Source organism: Leptonotus elevatus, chromosome 16 (assembly GCF_054856555.1).
Source record: "Leptonotus elevatus isolate MCC_2025b chromosome 16, RoL_Lele_1.0, whole genome shotgun sequence".
Taxonomy (NCBI): domain Eukaryota; kingdom Metazoa; phylum Chordata; class Actinopteri; order Syngnathiformes; family Syngnathidae; genus Leptonotus; species Leptonotus elevatus.
In genome coordinates this window covers 19,510,378-19,532,868 of record NC_141254.1, presented here as the reverse complement: position 1 = coordinate 19,532,868, position 22,491 = coordinate 19,510,378, and the positions used below count along the sequence as shown (strand labels likewise).

General features: G+C 49.3%; 4 protein-coding genes across 4 annotated transcripts; 3 read left to right on the top strand and 1 right to left on the bottom strand.

Annotated features, from left to right (window-relative positions):
• The first annotated feature begins 152 nt into the window (after positions 1-152).
• Positions 153-3,194, top strand: rbmx2 (RNA binding motif protein X-linked 2). Its single transcript, XM_086098592.1, has 6 exons — positions 153-222; positions 680-795; positions 861-912; positions 990-1,119; positions 1,478-1,676; positions 1,751-3,194. The coding sequence occupies exons 1-6, from the start codon at positions 218-220 to the stop codon at positions 2,368-2,370; spliced, it is 1,122 nt and encodes a 373-aa protein (XP_085954718.1). The 5' UTR covers positions 153-217; the 3' UTR covers positions 2,371-3,194.
• A 1,084-nt stretch (positions 3,195-4,278) lies between these two features.
• LOC147161275 (neuronal acetylcholine receptor subunit alpha-10-like) lies at positions 4,279-8,006 on the top strand. The gene is made up of 6 exons (XM_086098591.1): positions 4,279-4,479; positions 5,614-5,759; positions 5,830-5,984; positions 6,085-6,331; positions 6,879-7,164; positions 7,386-8,006. Exons 1-6 carry the CDS (start codon positions 4,338-4,340, stop codon positions 7,922-7,924), a joined length of 1,515 nt encoding a protein of 504 aa, XP_085954717.1. The 5' UTR covers positions 4,279-4,337; the 3' UTR covers positions 7,925-8,006.
• Positions 8,007-9,162: 1,156 nt separating this feature from the next.
• On the top strand, positions 9,163-17,216 carry slco2b1 (solute carrier organic anion transporter family, member 2B1). The gene is made up of 15 exons (XM_086098887.1): positions 9,163-9,362; positions 9,691-9,750; positions 10,824-10,961; positions 11,342-11,528; positions 11,610-11,843; positions 11,924-12,022; positions 12,119-12,249; positions 12,325-12,397; positions 12,728-12,892; positions 13,868-14,057; positions 14,679-14,826; positions 14,918-15,081; positions 15,156-15,220; positions 15,311-15,431; positions 16,358-17,216. Exons 2-15 carry the CDS (start codon positions 9,715-9,717, stop codon positions 16,533-16,535), a joined length of 1,929 nt encoding a protein of 642 aa, XP_085955013.1. The 5' UTR covers positions 9,163-9,362; positions 9,691-9,714; the 3' UTR covers positions 16,536-17,216.
• Positions 17,217-17,221: 5 nt separating this feature from the next.
• serpinf1 (serpin peptidase inhibitor, clade F (alpha-2 antiplasmin, pigment epithelium derived factor), member 1) lies at positions 17,222-21,967 on the bottom strand. The gene is made up of 8 exons (XM_086098886.1): positions 21,845-21,967; positions 20,809-20,866; positions 19,707-19,902; positions 19,118-19,273; positions 18,843-19,046; positions 18,631-18,767; positions 18,330-18,540; positions 17,222-17,624 (listed from the first exon to the last, which is right to left on the bottom strand). Exons 2-8 carry the CDS (start codon positions 20,863-20,865, stop codon positions 17,374-17,376), a joined length of 1,212 nt encoding a protein of 403 aa, XP_085955012.1. The 5' UTR covers position 20,866; positions 21,845-21,967; the 3' UTR covers positions 17,222-17,373.
• Positions 21,968-22,491: the final 524 nt, after the last annotated feature.

The window sequence follows — 22,491 nt, the reverse complement described above, 5'->3', positions numbered from 1 at the left end:
TTAACCGAATTTGTTGAAATATTAACTTAGCATAAAATTAGCTATACATTTCTACATATATATTTTAATTAACACTTACTTGAACGTCTCTAGAATTTAAAAACATGTGATCGGTAGTAAACATCCAATCAGCAGGTGGCAGTAGAGGTGTCGCGTGATCCTTAACCCGGAAGTCATTTCTTTTTTTGCGTCCTAGAGAACTCCTACTACTTTTAGAATGAAGTGAGTTTTTTTAATGTTATTTTACCGTTTATTCATTTCCGTAAGACATAATATGCAATGCATACTTATTATACGTAAATAACGTTGTATGCGTGGGTCGTTTGTGCTGACTGTTTTGTTCGCCGGTGTTTCTTAAGAACTGGCTAGCCTGTGCTAACAGCTAACGTGGTTACGAATAAGATGGACAAAAGACAATTTATGAATGGTCTCGTCGTTAAAAGTCAAAAGGATACACGAGCTGATGAGATAAATCATCAAATAACTAGTTTGTGAGTTCTGCTAGTGTCGCTCACACGTTGTTGCGTGAATGCAGAAATTATCAAATGTTGTCTATAAACACAGCCATAATGAAAATAAAAGGAAGTCATTTGCATACAATTGGCAAGCAAAGAACCCTTAGGGTATTTTTTGTGTATTTGTTTCTGATTGTTGTGATTGATTTGTGTGTGTGTCTCAGTCCGCTAACCAAAGTGAAGCTGATCAATGAGCTCAATGAGCGGGAAGCTAACCTGGGGATCAACGAGAAGGCTTCATGGCACAGCGAGTACAAGGACAGCGCCTGGGTATTCATAGGTAAGATGAGCAAGATAATGAAGTCAGAAGAAGCTCAGCAACACCTTGGGCTCTTTTCCCTGCAGGAGGTTTCCCATACGAGCTGAGCGAAGGCGACATCATCTGCGTCTTCTCGCAGTACGTGACTTGCAGTCTTGTCATATTGCTTTTAGATGCGACACTGGCACATACTTTGACTGTTTTTGTCCTGTCAGGTATGGCGAGATCGTCAACATCAATCTGGTGCGAGATAAGAAGACGGGCAAGTCGAAAGGCTTCTGCTTCCTGTGCTACGAGGACCAGAGGAGCACCATCTTGGCGGTGGACAACTTCAACGGCATCAAGGTGACACCAGCGTTAGCATTAGGGCGGGGCTATAGTTTCACAATAATACAATTTTAGTCATAGAGAAAGCAAATCTTTTGCTAAATAGCATAATTGGCTCAAGTCATTTTGAAAAGAAGAAAACACAACAAATTCAACAAAGACTAGGATAGTTGACTTGATTCAACCTTTGCAGGACTGACAACCTCGAAAACACAATTCTTAGCAAGCACTTTGTTTTTTTTAGTATATACTCAGGCATTGATGTACAAACTGGGTCACAGAACAAATTCAATTTAAATTGTAAGTCATGGCATCACCGTAAACCGATTGCAACAAATCGAGAAGTGGCCAATCCCGTTTTGTTGTCCCGTGTCAGATCAAAGGTCGCACCATCCGCGTGGACCACGTTCGCGACTACCGCCCCCCCAAGGACCACGAAGACACGGACGACGTGACGCGACGCCTGAGGGAGGAAGGATGCGCTCCCTCCGTCAACCAGGCGCCGCCCGCCTCCCCCTGCCCCTCCCCATCGTCGGCCGAGGAAGACGTCATCCCCCTGAAGAAGAGCAAGAAAGGTGAGGTCACATCCTCTTTATGCACATATGCGTGTGTGATTTCACGTGATTTGTCCTACTTCCTTCTCCTCCAGATAAGAAAGACAAGAAGAAAGAGAAGAAGGAGAAAGAAAAGAAGAAGAAGAAGAAGAAAGAGAGCCGAGCGTCGTCCACGTCGTCGTCTGCTTCTCCTGCTCCTGCTGCCATTAGAGTGAAGGAGGAGAAGGAGGATGCTGCCTATGAGAGGTACGAACAGGTCAAGAAGGGCAGAGATGAGGAGAGACGAGGAGATGAGGAGAGAAGAAGGGCAGATGATGAGAGAAGTAAAGGAGACGTGGAAAGAAGAAGAGGAGAGGCAGAGAAAAGACGAGGAGATCAAGAGAGAAAACAAGGAAACGAGGACAGACGGCGAGGAGACGAGGACAGACGGCGAGGAGACGAGGACAGACGGCGAGGATACGAGGACAGACGAGGAGGAGATGACGAGGACAGACGGCGAGGAGATGATGAGGGAAGACGAGGAGACGAGGACAGACGAGGAGGATACGAGGACAGACGAGGAGGAGATGACGAGGACAGACGACAAGGAGACGAGGACAGACGACAAGGAGACGAGGACAGACGACGAGGAGACGAGGACAGACGACGAGGAGACGAGGACAGACGGCGAAACGAGGCGAAAAAACGAGGAGGGCAGGAAAGATACAGAAAGTGACGGTGGTGACTTGTAGCGGATTTCTGTATTCTTCTCGTTCATTTTATTATTTGGACAATTGTGTCTTTATTTTCTTAGGATAAAAGTGTTATATATATATATTAAAAAACTGATTAAAATTAATTTGAGCTAACACAATTTGTCTTTTTTTAAATTAAATTTTGGCCTCCGCTCATAATCATTGTATCCTCTGACTCGCTGCTTTTTGAGACATACAGAGTTCCTCTTAGGCCCCGCCCACCCGAGCATCTCCCCCCTCAATTAACCTTGCCTCACCTTCAAGATTGTTCTGGAGCAATGAGGATGAACATTGCAACTAATCTGGCATCCTCTTAAAAAAAGACAAATGTATATAAATCTTTTCTTTTTTTTGTAATGAAAGTGCTAGCTTAACGCAGGCATACAATGTGAAACGCCACATTAGCATTAACATGACGGATTCGCAGCCACAGATTCGCTTCTGTTCTTTGCCTGTTGCTATTAGTTACGCTGCAAGTTTATCAGTAGAGCTCAGTGCTGCCTCCCATGTGGTGCAATGTGGTACTACACTGAGTGCAATTTGAAATTCAGACTTGCCAGTACGGTGTAAAAATAATGAAATAAATAGCTTATAAAGCATTACACCGTACAATTGGTAAGCTTCAAAAGAAGGAATGTTTTTTTCATTACTTTTTGAATTTGTGTCAAGTCCAAGTGTGTTATGAGTTTCTTTTGACATGCACTTGCAACATTTGTCCACCAGAGTTCGCCAAATATGCCTTTTTGCTCCTTTGTTCAGACAGATGTGAAGTGTTGAATAAAAAGGAAGAGTCGATGAATGAAGATCAAGACGATGTTGGATTTTTTTCCTTTTTTCTAGACCGAAGGATTTGAAGCACATGATGAAAACATGAAGAACGCCCGAAGTCAATTCAAATGAATCACACCATAAAAACGAAATCAAACTCATCCCTAATTAAACATTTGAAAAACACGCAAATTAAAGATTGAATGAAAACGTCTTCAAAGTTAAATACAACTGAAGTGTACTTGGGCAGTGATTCTTCTGGATACCACTAGAGGGAGCCAGCATCCATACCACACTTTCTGAATTGCTGCTCTGGATGATTAAACGCCACACACACAAAAAAAAGAAAAGTAAGCAGGTGAAAAGTAAAAGGCGTTTTCTTTTGTCCCCAGCGTGTCCATCCATTTAAAGTTAATCCCTTAATCTCCACTTTTCAAAGTTGACTATTTGGGATTAATTTGAAGGAGGATAACCCCTTGATGAAGGTCACCTTGCCCCGCCGGGCTTCGAAGAGCGCCGGACCGACGCCTTGCAGATTGTTGCCATGTACTTCGGAGTTTGATGATGACATTGTGGCTCGGGTTTCGTGGCCTTTGTGATCAATGGTGTCGTTCTTGTCTTATGTTCTACGAGATGTCGCCTTGTGACCAAATTGCGTCCGTCAAGAAGAGCATCGAGCAGCTCAGAACGCTGAGAAGACCGATCAGAAGATAAGACGGCAAAAAGACTTGACAGCAGTGGAATCCATTGTAGAATTCTTACTGGTCTGTAAATCACGGAATGCTTTGAGTCCCGAATGTGGGTTAGGGTTAGACGTGGCTCAATTGGTGGAGCCCAGAGTTCAAAGTAAACATGGTGAAGCGGCATTGGGTTGTCGCGCCGCGCGCAAATGGCATCAGAGAAGTGAAGTCAGCCCCGAGTGTAAATGCTTTTAAATGCAGCTTAAAAACTTTGCTTTGCTCCTGTTGGGGTTCATTTGGTTCCGTCCTGCGGTGTTCTCTTATCTTCTCTTGCGTTGCAGAGCATCGAGGTCAGGGGTCAATCGCGGCGTCACGTGTCGCGTTGACGCTTCAGACAGCTTTCGGTGCGCAAAATAATACAGCTTGAATTATTTGCGCAGTCTTTCCTTCAGTTCACACTGGACCTGCTCGCCTTTGGCGGGAGGAGGAGGAGGAGGAGAATGCGTCCGACCTCCTCGTACTGGACTTCAGCGATTCATTGCGTCTCACAGCACAGCAGCAGGAGAAGGAGGACCCAAATTAGGATGGAAACGAAGATGGCATGCGGCTGCTATGTTGTGTTTCTTCTCCTTTTTCTTCCTGGTAAGTCCGCCGACTTTGATTATAAACATCTTCCTTCTTCATGTCTATTTTTTTTTTTTTTTTTTACCACATCCTCAATTCTTCTGGTCCTCATGAGCCCCACAGAGATGTTCCTCAAGGTTGTTGCTGTTTTTGTCTACCTGTTTAGCGACAGCAAACGCTAATGAGCTGCTCACGAACTACAGCCCAATTTCTTTGACTTGTGAGCTGTCAAACAATAAGATGAAATGACATTCAGGCGAATGTAAATCTGGCATCGTCTTGTGGTCCAGCGCCGTGTTCTACTGCCGTCTGTCGATGTCTTGTAGATTATTTGGGCTTTTCGTGCACGTAGTCCACCTCATGCCCATTTTTGTACATGAGGCGCTAACGAGCGGGAGTCACTTGTCATATTTTATCTGAAGGTCCTTGAAATAAGCACACTGCCTTGTATGTGCAAAAATCGCAGCCCAATCAACATCTCCACGTGATAACATCACACACGCACACGCGCGCACGCACACACACGCGCTCATGTAACACGGCCGATCAAATGATTGATTAGCAAACCACTTGACGATCCGACACGCACACATACGGTATTTACGTAGACAAACACACATGCTGTCGATACCTCATCTGTATTTTAGGTTTTGAAACATGACATGGCCATGTGTCTGCCATATTGGATGTGGCAGGAAACATAGATAATGATTAGAAATGTTTACATATTATTCACCTACTTACTGTTTTGGTCAGGTAATAAAAAAATAAAAATAAAAAATTGGGGGATTGTAGTCCCGAGAAAGAGAAGACTCTAGTCCTGAGAGAAGGTCTGAATTCCGACTCCCAGCAGTAGGTCTGAGTCCTAAGGGTCAAGGTTTTAAACTCGATTAAAGTTTGGAGTCCCAAGAGAGAAAGCTGCAGTCCTGAGACAAGGCACGAGTCCCAAGTGTTGGTCCTAGTCCCAACAGGTTTTAAACATGACAGAAGGTTCTTTCTAGTCCCAAGGAAGTTCTGAGAGAAGATTCTAGTCGTGCGAGAAGGTTGAAATCCTGACAGGTTTGGGCCCACGAGAAAGTTCTCCACCCAAGGTTCCGCTGTAGGGCTCCTCTCTATAGGAGTCTTTACCTTTGTGACATCACTTCCTGTCAGCGTGTCAGTCAGCTCACGGCCGCTACGCTCACAAGCTGCTGAGCGACTTGTTGGCCAACTACACCAACGCCCTGCGGCCGGTGGCGGACACGGACCACGTCATCAACGTGACGCTGCAGGTCACGCTCTCGCAGATCATCGACATGGTGACCGCAAGACACGCCCTCCCCGTGGCCGGGGGTCGCTTCGGACTAATGTGTGCGCGTGCTTCTCCAGGACGAGAGGAACCAGATCCTGACAACCTACCTGTGGGTGCGGCAGGTGTGGATGGACGCCTTCCTGGCCTGGAAGAAGGACGACTACGACGGGCTGGACACCATCCGCATCCCGAGCAGCTACGTGTGGCGGCCGGACATCGTCCTGTACAACAGGTCACTTTTATTCATTGTTGCCGTCGTCTGGGGAAGAAAAGCGACGGGAGCAAAACCAAGACCAGCATCTCACCCTTTGAGTCCTTTCTCTCCGCCGCAGCGCCGATGACGAGTTCTCCAGCTCCATGGAGACCAACGTGGTCTTGAGACACGACGGTCAGGTGATGTGGGACCAGCCGGCCATCACCAAGAGCTCGTGCTCGGTGGACGTGGCCTTCTTCCCCTTCGACGTGCAGGAGTGTCACCTCACTTTCGGATCCTGGACTCACAACGGCAACCAGATGGACTTGTTCAACGCCTTGGACAGCGCCGACCTGGCGGACTTCGTCCCCAACGTGGAGTGGGAGGTGAGCCTTCGTTGTGGATCTGCTAGAGCATAAGCACCCTCTTTTATGCAAAAGCCCCAATTGGACTCTCCTTAGATTAAACGTGAAATGTTTTCCACAACCAAGAAGATCTAAAAGGCGTCTTCTGAAAGTCTTCAGAATTGAAGACGCCTTTTGGATTCATGCTGACAACACTCGAGAAGTGTTTTTCAGGTCTGAGGACCTTGCGGGTCCTTTAACTCCAACGCATCCAGCGCAGTTCTGATGGATTTTTCTGAATGAGTTAAGGTCAAACATCAAGGTACAGTAAGAGTCCTTTGGTTCTGAAGTTTGCGACTGAAGTGTGAAAAAAGCTTTTAGATTAAAGGCAAAAAAAAACAACCAAGACAATCTAAAAGAGTACTTCAAGGTCCAAGGGAGTCCGAACTGCAGATGCCTTTTAGATTGTGGCTAAATCAGGATTCAGCAAGCAAGAAAATGCGAAGGTCTTCTTCAGTTCTGAAGAGTCCACTGGCCACTTCCAAAACATGGATGACTGACAAGCTCCACATGACTGTTCTTTTGGCAGATCCTGGGCATGCCTGCCAAGAAAAACGTGATCCTTTACGGGTGCTGTTCGGATCCGTACCCGGACATCACCTTCACCCTCCACCTGAAGCGGAGGTCGTCCTTCTACATCTTCAACCTGCTGCTTCCCTGCATGATGATCTCCTTTCTGGCCCCGCTCGGCTTCTACCTGCCGGCCGACTCCGGAGAGAAGGTCTCGCTGGGGGTCACGGTCCTGCTGGCCCTCACCGTCTTCCAGCTGCTGGTGGCCGAGAGCATGCCGCCCTCCGAGAGCGTCCCGCTCATCGGTGAGTCCGCGTTGACTGGCGAGTCCGCCTGCCGTGTGCCCAAAAAGGCTTTGCAATTGTTTAGAGACAGCACAAGACGGCAGCACTTTCATAGCACTTATTTTTAGACGAAGCTCCTCCCCTCACTTCAACATAGTTCACCCTCTCACCATGTTGTTTTTTTGGCCACCCGCCGTGGCCTAAAATAATCATCATAATGTTTGTGGTGTGTCGCCGGGCAGGAAAGTACTACATCGCCACCATGACGATGGTGACGGCGTCGACGGCGCTCACCATTTTCATCATGAACATCCACCACTGCGGCCCCGAGGGACGGCCGGTGCCGGCGTGGGCGGAACGCTTCATCCTCAAACATCTGGCCCGAGTGTGCTTCGTGTACGAGGCGCCGGACGAGCAACCGGGCGGGCCGGACTCCTGCAAGCAGCCGGAATCCGACGGGAACAAGTGCAACGGGGAGGCGCGGGGGCCCGACCAGAGCAAGGGTGACGCCTTGGTCGCCCTGGAGGAGGGCGCAGATGGCGGCGAGCAGTCAGGAGAAGGCGGCGTGGCGAACAGCAAGGAGGCGTGCCCGTGCCATCATCACCGAGGACTGTGCAGAAATGTGGAGTACATCGCCAACGCCTACCAGGACCAACGTGGCGCTCAGCTGCGCGTGGGAGAGTGGAGGAAGTTGGCCAAGGTCATGGACCGCTTCTTCATGTGGCTCTTCTTCATCATGGTCTTCATCATGAGCGTCCTCATCCTGGGCAAGGCCGTCTGACGCGCGCCGTGTGTGTGGCGTTTCCTTCCGCACTGTCCAATGTATCAACAAGTCACATGACATTAAAAAACATGTCACCCAATTTCCTTGTAGCTTCTTTACTCTTCTCTTGCCAATCAAAGAATGATTGACAGGTGTGTCACATGACGTGCATTCGTACCGACGTAAGTGAAACTCCATGATTACCGCTTCTTTCTGAATGTTTCTTGCTATCACACCGTCAAAATAAACTGTTGTGCTAGCATCAATGCTAATGCTAACGCAAGACCAGACGTGTCCTCAAGTTGGTCTACCGATAACTCGTCAACGCCCACCCAGACTTCTTCTTCTGCTGGGGGGGAAAAATGCGAGCTCACAGGTGAGGGGAGGTCCATCCGGTCGTGTGTGGTCTCTTGCATTTCATCACCGCTGCTTGAAAATGGTCACGTGAGCATCATTGGGTCCTGTTTGTTGATTGTGTTCTTCATGTTTGTGTGGTCATGTGACCATGGCGTGTTTGAATTGTCACATGACCTTGATGATGTCATGTGACCTTCATCAGCGTTGTCAACACTCACACATTTGAGTGTGAACTCTCATTATTTTTTCACGCAAAGAAAACGCGCCAGTGGACAATTCCAAGCTTTTTCGTCCGTCAAAATGGCTGTCCTACCTGGTGAAAGGAGGCTCAGTGAAAAGCATTGGCCTTTGGATTGTTGTGATTTTATTTACAAGGATTATTTAGAGCTGAAAATGTGACTAGAAAGTGGACCCCTCCTACACGTAATAGGTTGATTCATGAAATCTTGCAATGCGTTCAACTTGAGAAGATCCCGCTTTCCCTCAAAGGTTCCCTTCCGGCCTTCCACAACACTTGGCAGCCCTTTTTGCGACATACAAATAGATATATTGATGCAGAGAATCAATGAATCACTGAGTTGTGATTTTGTTTATTATTATCTTTATTCAATCAATTTGGTTATCCCTGATTTTTTTACCTGTCGCCGTGTTTATTTTCAAATGATTATGTCATCGTTATTATGCTTTTCCCCTTAGGTTTATAGTGCATGGTGTGAATGTGTGTTTGAATGTTTTGGTAAAAAAGTTGACAGCCTTGCTCATGTTTGTATGGCCAGGTGACCATCACATTACGTGGTGCATTCATGGTCGAAAAGGAGCGCTGGCGCCTCCTGCTGGTGACCAACAGTCACGAGCACGCCGGTTCCTTTCCCGGGGAACATTCCAGCGGATGAGCTTCTGCTTGTTGCTGACTTTGTTCACATGCGTTAACATGTACTCACTCGTCCACTTCCGGTCCCTCCCTCCCTCTCTGGCTTCAAGGTTCATATTCCAATGAACTCCTCCCACTCAGTCCTCCTCAGACCTTCTCGTCTTCCTCTCCGTCTTTACGGGAACAAGCTGCTCCTCTTCATCATCACTACCATCATCTTCAGCCTCAGTGAGTCTCTTGTTTTTTTTCTACTCTTTTCTGGAACTTTTTCCACCTCGTCTACGCTTGCGGTGACGTGATTGAGATACTAATGAAGGTGCTGCACACGTTTTGGTGCTACTTTCACTTTTGTTAGTGTCAAACAGCCAAACAACAACAATCACTAACTCTTTTCATTCGAGGTGGAGCAACAGCGTGCATGTTTACATTCCACCAGTGATAGGCTGCTTCCTTCCCGCCTCTCGAATCTGTCTTCTTCGTGTGCAAGCAAGCATGCGTGTGAAGTATGAAGGTCATGTGACGTGTCGACACGCCGCTCCTGTCTTGTGCTCCTCAGCCTCGTCGTTCTGTCGCATCCGTCATGGAGGCCAAAGTCAGCATCTTCGGCAGCGTCAAGGTAACCATAACCATACGAGGAACATTTAGCAAATAAACGCATCCTGTTATGAAAAACATGTCCACACAATTTGGTGTCTTTTTTTTTTGGAGGGGGGGGGGGGGGTGAAAATCCTAAAAATCATTTTCTAACCAAAATGGCTGACTTCCTGTTCAATTACATGCGTAGATCCATGAGATATTTCTGTGCATCTTGTTATGATAGACATGCACACTAGGGGTGTGCAAAAAAAAACAGAAAAAATCAGATGGATTCAGAATCGATTTTAAAAGTCCCCAAATCGATTTTATTTAAAAAAAAAAATTATACCGTCATGCCCTTGTTTGTGTGTGTGTCTTTATTGGGAGCGCTCATGTTCATGTTGTACTCGATTTGGCCACTTAGGGGCAGTGTGGTTCCACGCCTTAAGTTGTAGCTACATTAGAGAGAAAAGGAAAAAGTCACCATCAAGTCATGGCAATAAAAATTTGTTTTTTTTGCAGCGTAGGAAGCGCATATGCCGGTGAGTAATGTTAACACGCTTCTCTGTAAACATTCCTGAAGCACGAACAGCCGTTTTTTGGAGCGATAAAGGTGCCGCGAGGAGCACGCTAATTAGCATTAGCGAGTCGTGATGGTGGTGCTCATCGATAAATTGAAGCAGAAATCATTGTCAATCAAATGATTTTGAATGGAAAATTGATTGATATCAGTGAAATAATCCAAATGGGTTGTTTTAACTGCACGTGAAGTAGTTGTCTGAAATAAAAAGGAAAATCCGTTAAGTCATCTCAGCAGAAGAGGACAATGGCCGACATTTTTCAGACCTCTGAGGCGGGAGACCAAATTGGTGGAGAAGATCGGTTTATTCTTAAGGGATCGGCCAATCACCGATGTTCCAAAATGAAGGCAATCGGTGCCGATCGATCGATGCAGCCTTACTTTTGAGCCTTGGTGTTATTGAGAAAGGTCTGCTTGGGCCCAAAATGGCTGACGGGAGGTTGCGACTGATGTTGGCGCACGCGGCCATGTCTCGGACCCTCGGACCTTTTGAGGTGTGAAGTAAACGTGCGCCGGTGTTTTTTGTGGCGCAGTTTTTCGTGGCGTGCCAAAGCGCGCTCCAGCTCTCGCAGCTGCTGGTGTCGGGTTACATGAAGAGCTCCATCTCCACCATCGAGCGGCGCTACGGTCTCTCCAGTCAGAAGTCGGGCCTGCTGGCCGCCTTCAATGAGGTCAGCGCAACACGTTGCCTTTTCTCTCCGTGACTTTATGACAGGAGGATCGTTTCCAAGGCGGGAACGGACTCACGATCGTCCCTGATGAGTTCCATGTTTTCAATGTCACTTTGAAATGATGTCGATGTGTGCAAAGTGAATCTGCCACTGGAAGTGACGATTTGGAATATGTTAAAATTGGAATGATAAGAAGCGGATTCATGATGTGGAAGTCGTTGGATGCCGAAAAAGGTGGGAGGAATACTACATATTTCAAAAAGAACTTTCACGCAATTAACGGGACGGGAACCCGTATTTCCATTATTGCGGGGAGTTTTTGGAATGGTCGATAATGGAGGAAACGAAAGGTCGCAGTTCAGACCCCGCGTGTCTTCCAGGTGGGCAACACGCTGCTGATCGTGTTCGTCAGCTTCCTGGGAAGTCGCGTTCACCGCCCTCGCGTCATCGGCTTGGGCGCCCTTTTGGCGTGTTTGGCCTCGCTGCTGATGGCGTTGCCGCACTTCTTGAGCGGGCCGTACCGCCACGGCGACCGGCGCTTCCCCAACGGTGACGGCGACGACGCTTGTGAGTCCAAACCCGCCGGCCGCCACTCGCGTTCCAGACACAGCAAGTACTCGAGTACAAATACTTGAGTTTTCCCGGCAGCCGCCTGGAACGGCTCCATCCTGTGTCGCACAGGGAGCGCCGTGGCCGCCAACGCCACCGCGCCGCTGTCCAATCGGAGCTGCGGCGAGCGGGAAAGCTCCGCCCATGAGGGCGTGTACCCTCTGCTGCTATTTGCTCAGCTGCTGCTGGGCGTGGCCTCCGCGCCCATGCAGCCTTTCGGCATCTCCTACATCGACGACCACGCCAGCAAGAAGAACTCGCCGCTCTACCTGGGTTCGATGCCGTCATCACACCTTTTAATCGTCCGGTGTTCCCGCGCCGGTGTGACATTCGCGATGACGTGTTTGTGTCAGGCATCCTATTGGCCGTCACCGCCATTGGCCCCGCCTTCGGCTTCCTCAGCGGCGCCTTCCTGCTGCGATTCTACGTCGACTTTGACAAGATGTCTGCAGGTTCGCCCTTTTTTTTAAACGTTTGCATCTTTACATCTTGTGTATCTCAATATACTTGAGCCAGGAAAAACCCGTGGCGTCCATTTTGTGTGCCAGACGAAGTGGAGCTGGATCGCGGCGACCTGCGCTGGGTGGGCGCCTGGTGGCTGGGCTTCCTGGTGGCGTCTTGCCTTCTGTTGCTGACCGCCCTGCCGTACTTCTTCTTCCCCAGGAGCATGCCGCCCGAGGTCAGGCGGACGCCTTCGTCGTGTGTCATGTGACCTTCATGATTTTCATGATGTCATGTTTTTGCGTTTGCGCAGGATGATCCGGAAGCGGATGAAAAACGTCAGCTGGATATTTTCCAGGAAGACGGCATTCTTCACTTCCTTAAAAGTCAGTGTCTGCTTCCTGTCCTGCTTCCCGTCAGTCTGGTCTGGTCCGGACGTGGCCCCTGACGCGTTTGGGTGGGGGGGGGGGCTTTGTCTTTGCTACATTCTGGGGCCCATGCACGTGCGTTTTTCCAGGTTTAATTACCATGATGGGGACATTTTGGTGGTCCCCACAAGTTCAGACCTCTTTTTGAGGGTCAAAACTTGGTTTCAGAGTTTAGGTTAGAATTGGGTTATGTTTGGGGTAAAGGGGAGGGGCTAGGAAATGCATTATGTCAAGGGGATGTCCCCACGAGGATAGCAAAACAAACGTGTGTGTGTGTGTCCCCTTTAGGCTTTCCCAGCATGTTGTGTCGGACCCTGCGGAGTCCCGTCTACCTGTTGGTGGTCCTGGCGCAGATCAACCTGGCCGCCATGGTGGCCGGCCTCGCCACCTTCATGTCAAAGTTCATCGAGAAGCAGTTCAGCCAGACCGCAGACTTCTCCAACGTGATGATCGGTGCGTCCGTCTGTCTGTCCGTATGTGCCCCCTTCGCGATGCGCATTTATGTGAATCTGAATTTGACGGAAAAGAAAGACATTTTGACCAACTTTAAAAGCGTGTCCCCGGGTTCGCATGCACACGGACTATTTATGACTTCTAGGGCACGACCGACATGCAATTTTTTAGGCTGATACCGATTTTTGGCAGAAAAAAATACCAATTACTGATTAATCAAACGATTATTTAAAAATATAGATTTAATGCATAACATTACCGCCCCCTCCCCAATTCCTTTTCGATGGGTATCAACCATAACAAGAAAAACAATAAGAAAGTCAAATAAAAATAGAATAAACTAAAATAATAGCAACTGAAAGAACTGAACAAAAACGGACTGTTCCTGTGCATTTTGGCCTCTAGGGGGCAGTGTGGCGCTGTGCATTCATGGTGTACACACTTAAAGTGAGTATAGAAGAAAGTTACGATTGAATTGTATTAAAATAACAGTTTTTTCACACATTGGAAAGAATGTGTGCCTTTTCTTACCTGTGGGTAGGTGTTCCCACAACGTGTGTGTGTGTGTGTGAATAAAAGTCGATGCTCATTTTCGGTTAGCATTTGAATGGGATCCTCCCTTTGCTTTTAGCATTAGCGCTAGGCTAGCGATGTTTTAATAATGAAGCATGTTTTGTACAGTGGATGTAATTCTTAACGTTTGGTTTTACAAACAGCTTAAAGGAAACTTAGGGACAACAGAATAACCACAATAACACACTACACACTTGCTAGTTGCTAATGCTACGCACAAGCAAAATGGTGCATTCAGGGTACTTGCACAGCGTCACAAACTTCGGTTTAAGGGGAAAATAATCGGCCATGTGGCGGATAATTTTGGCTGATGTCTGAAGGCCAATCATCGTCCGGTTATAATCGGCGGCGGTGTTTCCTTCCGCCGCCGGCCACTTCCAATCCTTCTGGTCTTCCTCCAAGGTGGCGTGAGCATCCCCCTGGCCGTGTTGGGAACCGTGTTGGGCGGAGTCCTGATGCGGCGCTGGACTCTCGGCCTCACCGGCGCCAGCAGGCTCTGCACGGCCGCCATCTTGCTCAGTCTTTGCTTCGCCTTCCCTCTGATCTTCATGGGCTGCCCCACGCAAAACATTGATGGGATCTTCCCGCCACGGTACCAATATTCGCACCTCAAACCAAACATAAACGTCAAAATCAATCAGACAACCAAAACAAGACCCAATATTAGAGATAGACCAATATGTTATTTTCAGGGCTGATACCGATTATTAAGGCCTCGTTACACCAATCCGACGTTGGGCAAACGTGACCGACACCCGCCCCACGGGACGTCGGCCCAGGCGTCATCACGGCGCCGTCGTCAATAGACACCGCACCAAACCCGACTATTACATACCTTCAGCGCATGCGGCAGAAGTAATTCCCCTCCGTACCATCGGCGGCGCTAGACATTATTCCTAAAGGCAACCGGAAACCTCCTTACGGGGGCGGGATATAAAAATGTAAACAATGCATACCGGTTACTTATACTAATGACGCACCAGGGTTATTTTCATTTTAGTTAGTTTTTATTTTGTTTAGTTTTTTAAATTGACTTTGTTTTGAATTAGTTTTCAGGGTGGTTCTGTTAGTTGTTATTTGGAAATCGGAATCGATAGCCAGCGCTAATCACGATAACATGAAAATAAACAAGACGAGCAACAACAATAAAAGAACAAAACCGGAAAAGCAGCACTAAAATCAAAGTGTGTGTTTGTGTTGTTGTGTGCGTCAGGCGCAACGCAGCGGCGCAATGCAGCGCCACGTGCATGTGCGGCCAAGAATCTTTTCATCCGGCGTGCGGGTCGGACGGCGTCGAGTTCACGTCTCCGTGCCGCGCCGGCTGCGTCGCCGTGGAAACCGACACAGCCAATAAAGTCATCGTAAGGAATAGTTCAACATTGCAGCCTGAAGGGGGCGTCGGCGTCACATCGTCCACGATACGAAGGAGCGCTCAAATGTCTTTCTGCGCAGAACTTCACAGAGTGTCGCTGCGTGGGCGGGGCCGGCGGTTGGGCCGCGCCCACAACGTGCGGCAGCGGCTGCGGCCACCTCCTGTTGCCCTTCGTGGTCCTGATGGCCGCCACCTGTCTCGCCGCGTCCTTGTGCCAGACGCCGTCCTTCGTCCTCATCCTCAGGCAAGGAGGGTCCACAACGGCCGGCAAAGCTTTGCCGGCAATACGGCCACTTACGTGTGCGCGTGTGTGTACAGGACGGTATCGGCGCGGGACAAGTCGCTGGCAGTGGGAATCCAGTACATGCTTTTCCGGGTTCTGGGTGAGTTGGATGACATCACGGCGGTCGCACGAGCAGGCAGGAAGCGATTTGCGTTGTGATGCGTCCATGTTTTTGTTTGGCCGTGCGCAGCCTTCATGCCCTGCCCGGTCGTGTACGGATCCGTCATCGACTCCACGTGCGTCCTGTGGGACAGGAAGTGCGGCAAGCAGACATCCTGTCTCTACTACGACCTGGACCGCTTCAGGCACAGGCCAGTCTCTTTGAAAAAGGCGTAGCAGCGGAGGCGGCAAATGCCGGCCCAGAAAGTAAAAACCCTGCCACCGTTTGGCTTTAGCCCCCGATGCTAGCTAGCTAGCTCCCTAGCAGGTAAACGAGCGCTAGCTAGGGAGCACGCTAGCCACTGATCTGAATACATGACTGGACACGCCCGTCCGTGCAAGCCATTGAAGCCACAGGGCGGCCATCTTGCTTGAGGATATCAACCGACTCCAAATCTTTCTCCATAGAACTGATGAGAATTGCAAACTGAGCGCACAACGTAACATAACAAAAAAAGGTTCGGGGCGATAAATTCTTCAAATGATCAAATAGCAACAAGGCTTGCTTAGTTTTAACCTTCCTCAATGTCCTTCCAAGACTTTCGATTTTCGTATTTATAAAAAAAAAAAAAAAGGCCGACTTTGATTTGAGGACGTTGTACACGCCCGGACTTGCAATGTTCTATACATTGTTTATATTCAAATTTTCTACACGTTTGTACACTTTTTTGTTCAAATTAAAAACTAGTTGATGAAGTTATTTATTTGTTGAAAAAAATGATTTTTTGTTTTTTTTTCCAAGTCACGCGTTTCCGGTCGAGCTCCATTCGCACAGCGTCCGCAGCCTGATGCCACCGTTTGGCTTTAGCCCCTGATGCTAGCGAGCTAGCTCCCTAGCAGGTAAACAAGCACCATGGGAGCTAGCTAGGGAGCTAGCCAGCTAGCACCCGAAAGTCATTCCATTCTCTAACGTAAAGAACGTCCTCGTCACTGTTTTCAGCCAAAATATAACAGACATGGTCAGTAAGACTGGCAACGCAAGATGGCTGCCCTCTGGCTTCAGCCGCGCTTCATAGTCCGTTCTTATGCACGTCGGTGGATGACGTGCGCTTGGAAAACGGACTTTGTGTGTCCGCAGGTTTTTGGGCGTCCAGGGCGTGTTCATGTGCGGGGCTCTGCTCTGCTTCTTCTTGATGGCGCTGGTCCTGCACAGGAGAGGGCCGAGGCCCGCGGGCCCCGAGGCGACCAATCGCAGCGTCTACGAGCTGGTGAACGAGCGCAATAAGGAAGAGGAAGTCAACCCGGGGCGCACCTGAGCTGGCTTTGCGGGCCGCTATGAAAAGCCTTGGAGCATTTATTCAACTTTCTTCATGTCCACTTGAAGGTCCTACTAGTACGAGTAAGGCAAAGAGGCGCTACTAGTGCGTGCAATTGGAATACTAGTGCAGACAAAGACCTGAAGCCGGAGATGAAGTACATGAAATAAATGCTTCGAAGGCCAAACGGGCCAGACTGAGATGCGAGCAGGCGCAGTTCCGCTGACGTCCACCGGGGAAACGTGTGGACTGACGAGCCTCCATGACGCCATCTTGCGTCCCTCTTGCAAGCAGCGTGCAAATGCGCGCGTGGCTGGCAGGTGTGTGTGTGCGTGTGCGTGCGTGTCCGTGAGTATGGGTGTGTATAGTTGTGCATGTGTGTGAAGGAAAATGTTTTTTAATTTTTCCATTCTTTAAATGTGATTTAGTTTTCTTTTCCTTGTTGAATCGGAAAGAGAGAAAGCATTTTCTTCTCTCCATTTTTCCTTGCAACACGAACCGCAGGAATGTGACGCTCAAATCAAAACCACATGGCGCGCGCGCGCGCACACGCAAATTCATTGACTTGAAATGTGTGTGATATGATCCACATGTGGTAAGTTCATTTTCTGTGTGTGTGTGTTTTCAAGTTGTTGCATTCAAATGTTTGTTTGTTTGAGTATAAAAGTCATGTGACAGGAATGCACTTTTTTTTTTTTTCCATTGTCATGTTTATTTTGTAACGTCACACAAACGTACCACAAGTGACTAAAAAAGATATTTTGGCTACAAAAAAAATCACTTCATCCTCGTTGCCCTCCTAGGACCTGCTAAGAGTGTGCGCGCGCGCGCGTGAGTCTTAGACGGTCAGGTCCTTGGGATTAATCACTCTGCCGATGAGGAGGAGGGCCCCCGAGGCGTCGTCGCGAATGAGGAAGATGAAGGGTCGGTCCATGCGGTAGGCAAGATGGCCGGTGGTGGAGGAGGCGGGCGCCGACTGGTCGCCCTCGGCCGCCGTCTCCATGACGACCTTGTGATTGATGGTGACCAGCTTGGCGGGCTGCGCCGCGATCTTCTCCAAGTCCTGGTCGGCTAGCCAATCAGTGAGGCCTGTGGGGATGAGGGGGGAGGAGCCAAGAGTGACTAGACAATTCCGTCCTTGAGGGCCGGAGTCCTGCAGGTTTTGGAGATTTCGCTCTTCCAACACAAGCTGATTCCAAGCAACACGGTCGTTATCAGGCTCATGCGGCGATCATAGATCAGCTGTGTTGGAGAAGGGAAACATCCAAAGCCTGCAGGTCTCCGCACCTCGAGGACCGGAATTGGTGAACCCAAAGATCCCCTCGGAAGACCGACCCCTTCTAAATTCTTAGTAATATTAGAAAAATTCCCTAAAGACGACCTCCATACAAACGCCACATAAATCCGCGTGACGCCGTAAGATCCCACCCCGAGACGCACTCTGAATGCAGCCTGGAGACACCAAAAAAACGTCATCCGTTTATTTAATTAAGCAGGTAAGAAACTCCTTGAGATGAAAAATCTCTTCTCCAAGAGTGACCTGGCCAACGTAGCCCTCAATGCAGCCTCTTAAGACTTAAGCCAAAAGACACCCTGTCCCTTTTGGGGACATCCTAAGACCAAACCCTAAACGCAGCCTAATGAAACCCCGAGACCCGCCCTAAAGAACCCGGCATGACGAAGACCCTAAAAGACCTTTGTCAATGCAGCAGAGAGACACGTCAAGAAACTGGAGCAAAGAAGATCCCCTACGGCCCACCCGGGACGCTGCCAGGGACGCTGCCAGAGACTCACCCAGGTCAGGCAGCAGCGTCACGAGGTCTGCGGCGTAGCTGAACTTGAGGACGGGCATGGTGAGGGTGACGTGCGTGGCGTGCAACGTGTTGCCCAGGTCATGCACGAACTCGGCGGTCAGCGTTTCCTCCATGGCGGTCAGGTTGGACGTGACCTCCTGAGGCAGGAACACAAACATGCTCACCTGGTTCTGCAAGAGGATCTGCGCGATCTAGAACAGGAAGACAACACGCAGGGGTTGGCGGAGGCCGCAGTCGCCGTGACATCACTCGGGCGGGCGGGGGCTGCCCTGCTCGCTTACCGTGCAGCTGAGGTCGGAGTCCACGCCCATCTTGATGGGGTAGTTCTCCTGTTGCATCATGGGAACCCGGACGGGTGCTTTTCCCTCCCGCTGGAAGTTCTGCAACGACTGTGGTTGGAACGCCGTCGCCCACTTCCCTGTTTGGTGACATCGTTGTTGTTGTTCTTAGCGCTGCGGTAATCGGCTTCGTCGTCGTTGTCGACTCTCCTGACCTTGAAAGTAGGCACCGGCCACAGCGTTGACGCCCGGGTTTCTGGGCAGGGCCTTGGCGAGGAGGCGCTGCACCTTGTTGCCGGTCTCCGCGGCGACCCAGTCGTTGACGTCCTTGGTGTCTCGGCTTCCGCCCTGCAGGGCTTTGGGTCGAATGCCGTATTGCTGCTCCACCGTTGCGAAGAATTCCTGCTTGAGGCGCAGACCTGAAAGAAGAAGTCGCGTTGCATCATGGGAAAGCGCACGCTCGGATGCGGTTCGGGTGGCGAGGACTGACGTCTGGCCAGGTAGATGCGGGCTGCCGTGCTCAGTCCTTTGTTTCCTGTCTTGACGGAGGCCAGGAGGTCCCTCAGGGTGTTGTGGAGCTGAGGGTCCTGCAGCGTGTGGTACCTCAAGGCCCGGAACAGCTGCCTCTGGGCACGCTCAGAAGCGCCTGCGGAACCAACGGCGTTAGCCCAGATTGCTGGATGGTCACCCAAAATGAAGCGCTCCCAAGATACCCGACAGACATCCTGGAGACACCTAAAACCCATCCTTAATACAGCCGAGGGACATCCTGGCCTGAAGATGTCCAAAGATGTCCTTGAGACCCCCACCCTCAGTTCAGCCCGAAGACACCCTTAAGGCACCGTGAAGACCATCTAAGACCCACCCTCAAAACACCCTAACATCCTCCTGGAGAGGCCCACCCTAAAAACCGCCTTTGAGACACTCTGGAAAGACCTAAGACCCAACCCAAAGGCACTTTTGAGACACGGTCAGGCCCAACCTGCTGACACCCGAAGTGCCGACCTGGAGAAACCTCGCCTGGAGGTCATCTCGAAACCTCGGCGTCAGTTTGACCTGTTGGGGTCCGACGTGCTCACCCATGGCCAGCTGGGTGAGGACCGCAGACACGCTGATGGGCGCGAGAAAGACATTGGTGTTGTCCTGTTGGGCTGCCAGCGCGCGGAAAAGGTTGTAGCCAAAGTCGGAGGTGGCGGCGGCCATCTTGGCGGCAGGCGTCGTGAAGAGCTCCACGTGTTCCTCCTCGCCGCCCGCCGGCTCGTCCTCCGTCTGGGCCTGCATCAAAAAGCCACACATTGTTGCAAGCTCATCTCCAACTGTTGCGTTGAAGCCCTTTTGCCTAAAGCTCAACTGTTTCAGGGTTTTCACTTTCTGGACCTGGATTCTCGTACCCTGGAACTTCAAACCCTGAATGTGTACCAAGTATAGGCTATCCGCTATAAAGTATCCGCTATGTATCCCACAATTGATCCTGAAAAGTTAAAATAGTCACAATCTAGTAGGGATGCCCTTAAGACTTCCCAAGACCCAGTCCAAAGATACCGTGTCGACCCAGTCCAAAGATACGCTCAAAGCAAACTGTACAAACCCTAAGACCTACCTTGAAGACGGTATGAAGACACCCTAAGACTCACCCTATAGGAACCGCCCGGAGATGCCCTGACAACAACCCTCAGACGAGAACAGAAGAAACGCGACGACAGACAACCTGGAGAAAGACCATTAATGGACCGCCTAAAGATCTGGACACAGCCGAAGACCCACCTTGGAGAAACCCAAAGATCCACCCTCAAGATACTGTCAAAACCATCCTACAGTCACGCCAGAGACTCCCTAAGAAGCCCCAACATCTAGAAAGCCGATCCTAAAGACACCCCAAGACCCCAAGCCTAAAAATGCCCACCACGAATGAACCCTGGAGACACGCCAGAGATTTCCGAACAACCATCCTAAAAGCCAACCTGACACCCCAAGAACCATCCTAAAGGAACCCAGGAGACACCCGAAGATGTCACGAGGACGGCACCAGCTGACATTGATCTGCTTTCTTGTCATTCTGCAAAAGATTCCCAACACAGCTTTGGCATTTTGGGGGGTGGGGGGGGGGGGGGGGGCGGCTCTCGTCTAATTTGTATCATGAAAGGATTTGATCATCACATCAATTCACCATGTGGACGATACCTGAACCACAACCAAGACCACCAGGCCTAAAAGCAGGAGAGGGCGTGTCCGCTTCATCCTGAAACACACACACACACACACACACACACACACACACACACACACACACACACACACACACACACACACACACACACACACACACACACACATTAAGGTTGCAATAGATTGAGTTTTTATCTTATATTGAGCAGGATATGTAAGGTTTTATTGTATTTTACTTGACATTCATTTTGACATCACTCTGATTTAAATTTACATTCCAGTTCACAAAAATGTGTTTTCCACTTCTGTTCTTTTGTTATCGATAACAAACGTGACGCACAAACCGACACGGCTGGGAACAAAAGTGGGAGATTTCAAAGTAAAAGCTCAACTAAAAAACATGTTTGTGTGCCCTGCGAGCCAAATGACGCGAGCACCCGAACGCTGCCAAAAAGGGTCAAAGTGCACGTTGCCAGCACACGCACACGGGTGAGAGGTAACCAAATACACTCTGTAACTTTACCGTCAGTACGTACTTGCGTATTTATTTTTCAGATTCATTTTTCACTTCCTACGTTTGACTTTGTACTTTATACTTCCTTGCACAGTTAACTTCAATTTTACTTGATATTTTGTATTTCCATCTCAGTACTGGCGTATGTGGTGTTTTTTTGTGCAGAGGGCAGCAACTAAAGACCCCCCCCCCCGCCCCCCCCCTCATTTTTTTCCACTCCTTTTAATCAAGTGCAGGAGTTAAATCAAAACTTCTACTTGTCCCAGTCTTTTTTGCACACATTTCATACCGTACAGATTGTGTTTGGCACCTCTGCGCGACGGTCACGTGGTCCATTTGCTGGTGACGACGCTACCCCCCCCCCCCCCCCCCCAGAATACGTCAGCGCGACAAACGATCAAAAAGTGTACACTTGGTTGAGTGTTTGGCACTTTTCGGTTGTGCCCAAGTTTGTCAAATAAACGCGCGTTGGAGGAAAAAAAAAAGTGTCAAGACTTGGAAGTCAACGAAGAAGAAGCGACTGACGCGCGCACTCACCTCGCAGCAGCGTTGCTCTCTCGCTCCACGTCGCCGCGCGTGACAGCGGGCGCGCGCACGTTACCGGCTCGCCCCCGATCGAGCGGGGGACGCGCAGCCGACAGCCCGACACCGAAAACTTTGAATTGGGCTTTTCTTGCTTCTCGTTTGTTCAAACGTTTCACGAACTTTATTTGGTCCATTGACATGTGACTTGACACGCATGACGGAAGCATTCGTGCACGTCATGGAAACGTGCACGTGCATTCACGCGACACGCACGCAACTGCTGCATGTGTTCACAAAATTGCCCGCGCAGTTACGTCATACATGATGCAAACGTGTGTCTGCGGAAGATCTTCAAATCTCAAGGCACCGCTGGACTGTCCAGACAGTACCGAGAGTGGCCGCTAGATGTCAGCAGACTCACATCACAACTTCACTTCCCCACGAAATGTGAACTTTTCAAAATAGATCATTCATTCATCTTTTCTTCATTTAGCATTCATTCAATGATCATTTCTTCATTCATCATCATTTAGTGTCATTTATTCATTCATCCATCATTTTATTCAGTCATTATTATTTATTCAGGTACTTGTTCATTCATTCATTTGCTCACTGATCATTTTTTAATCATACTTTCATTTATTGGTAATCCATCATTC

Coding starts and splice junctions, on each gene's coding strand:
- rbmx2 (XM_086098592.1), top strand. Junction 913..989: donor ATCATCTGCGTCTTCTCGCA/GTACGTGACTTG, acceptor TTGTCCTGTCAG/GTATGGCGAGATCGTCAACA. Junction 1,120..1,477: donor ACAACTTCAACGGCATCAAG/GTGACACCAGCG, acceptor GTCCCGTGTCAG/ATCAAAGGTCGCACCATCCG.
- LOC147161275 (XM_086098591.1), top strand. CDS start 4,338: ATGCGTCCGACCTCCTCGTACTGGACTTCAGCGATTCATTGCGTCTCA. Junction 4,480..5,613: donor TCTTCTCCTTTTTCTTCCTG/GTAAGTCCGCCG, acceptor ACTTCCTGTCAG/CGTGTCAGTCAGCTCACGGC. Junction 5,760..5,829: donor TCTCGCAGATCATCGACATG/GTGACCGCAAGA, acceptor GTGCTTCTCCAG/GACGAGAGGAACCAGATCCT.
- slco2b1 (XM_086098887.1), top strand. CDS start 9,715: ATGGAGGCCAAAGTCAGCATCTTCGGCAGCGTCAAG. Junction 10,962..11,341: donor TGCTGGCCGCCTTCAATGAG/GTCAGCGCAACA, acceptor CGTGTCTTCCAG/GTGGGCAACACGCTGCTGAT. Junction 12,023..12,118: donor CTTTGACAAGATGTCTGCAG/GTTCGCCCTTTT, acceptor TTTGTGTGCCAG/ACGAAGTGGAGCTGGATCGC.
- serpinf1 (XM_086098886.1), bottom strand. CDS start 20,865: ATGAAGCGGACACGCCCTCTCCTGCTTTTAGGCCTGGTGGTCTTGGTT. Junction 19,047..19,117: donor CCGCATCTACCTGGCCAGAC/GTCAGTCCTCGC, acceptor TTCTTCTTTCAG/GTCTGCGCCTCAAGCAGGAA. Junction 18,541..18,630: donor ACTCCGACCTCAGCTGCACG/GTAAGCGAGCAG, acceptor TTCCTGTTCTAG/ATCGCGCAGATCCTCTTGCA.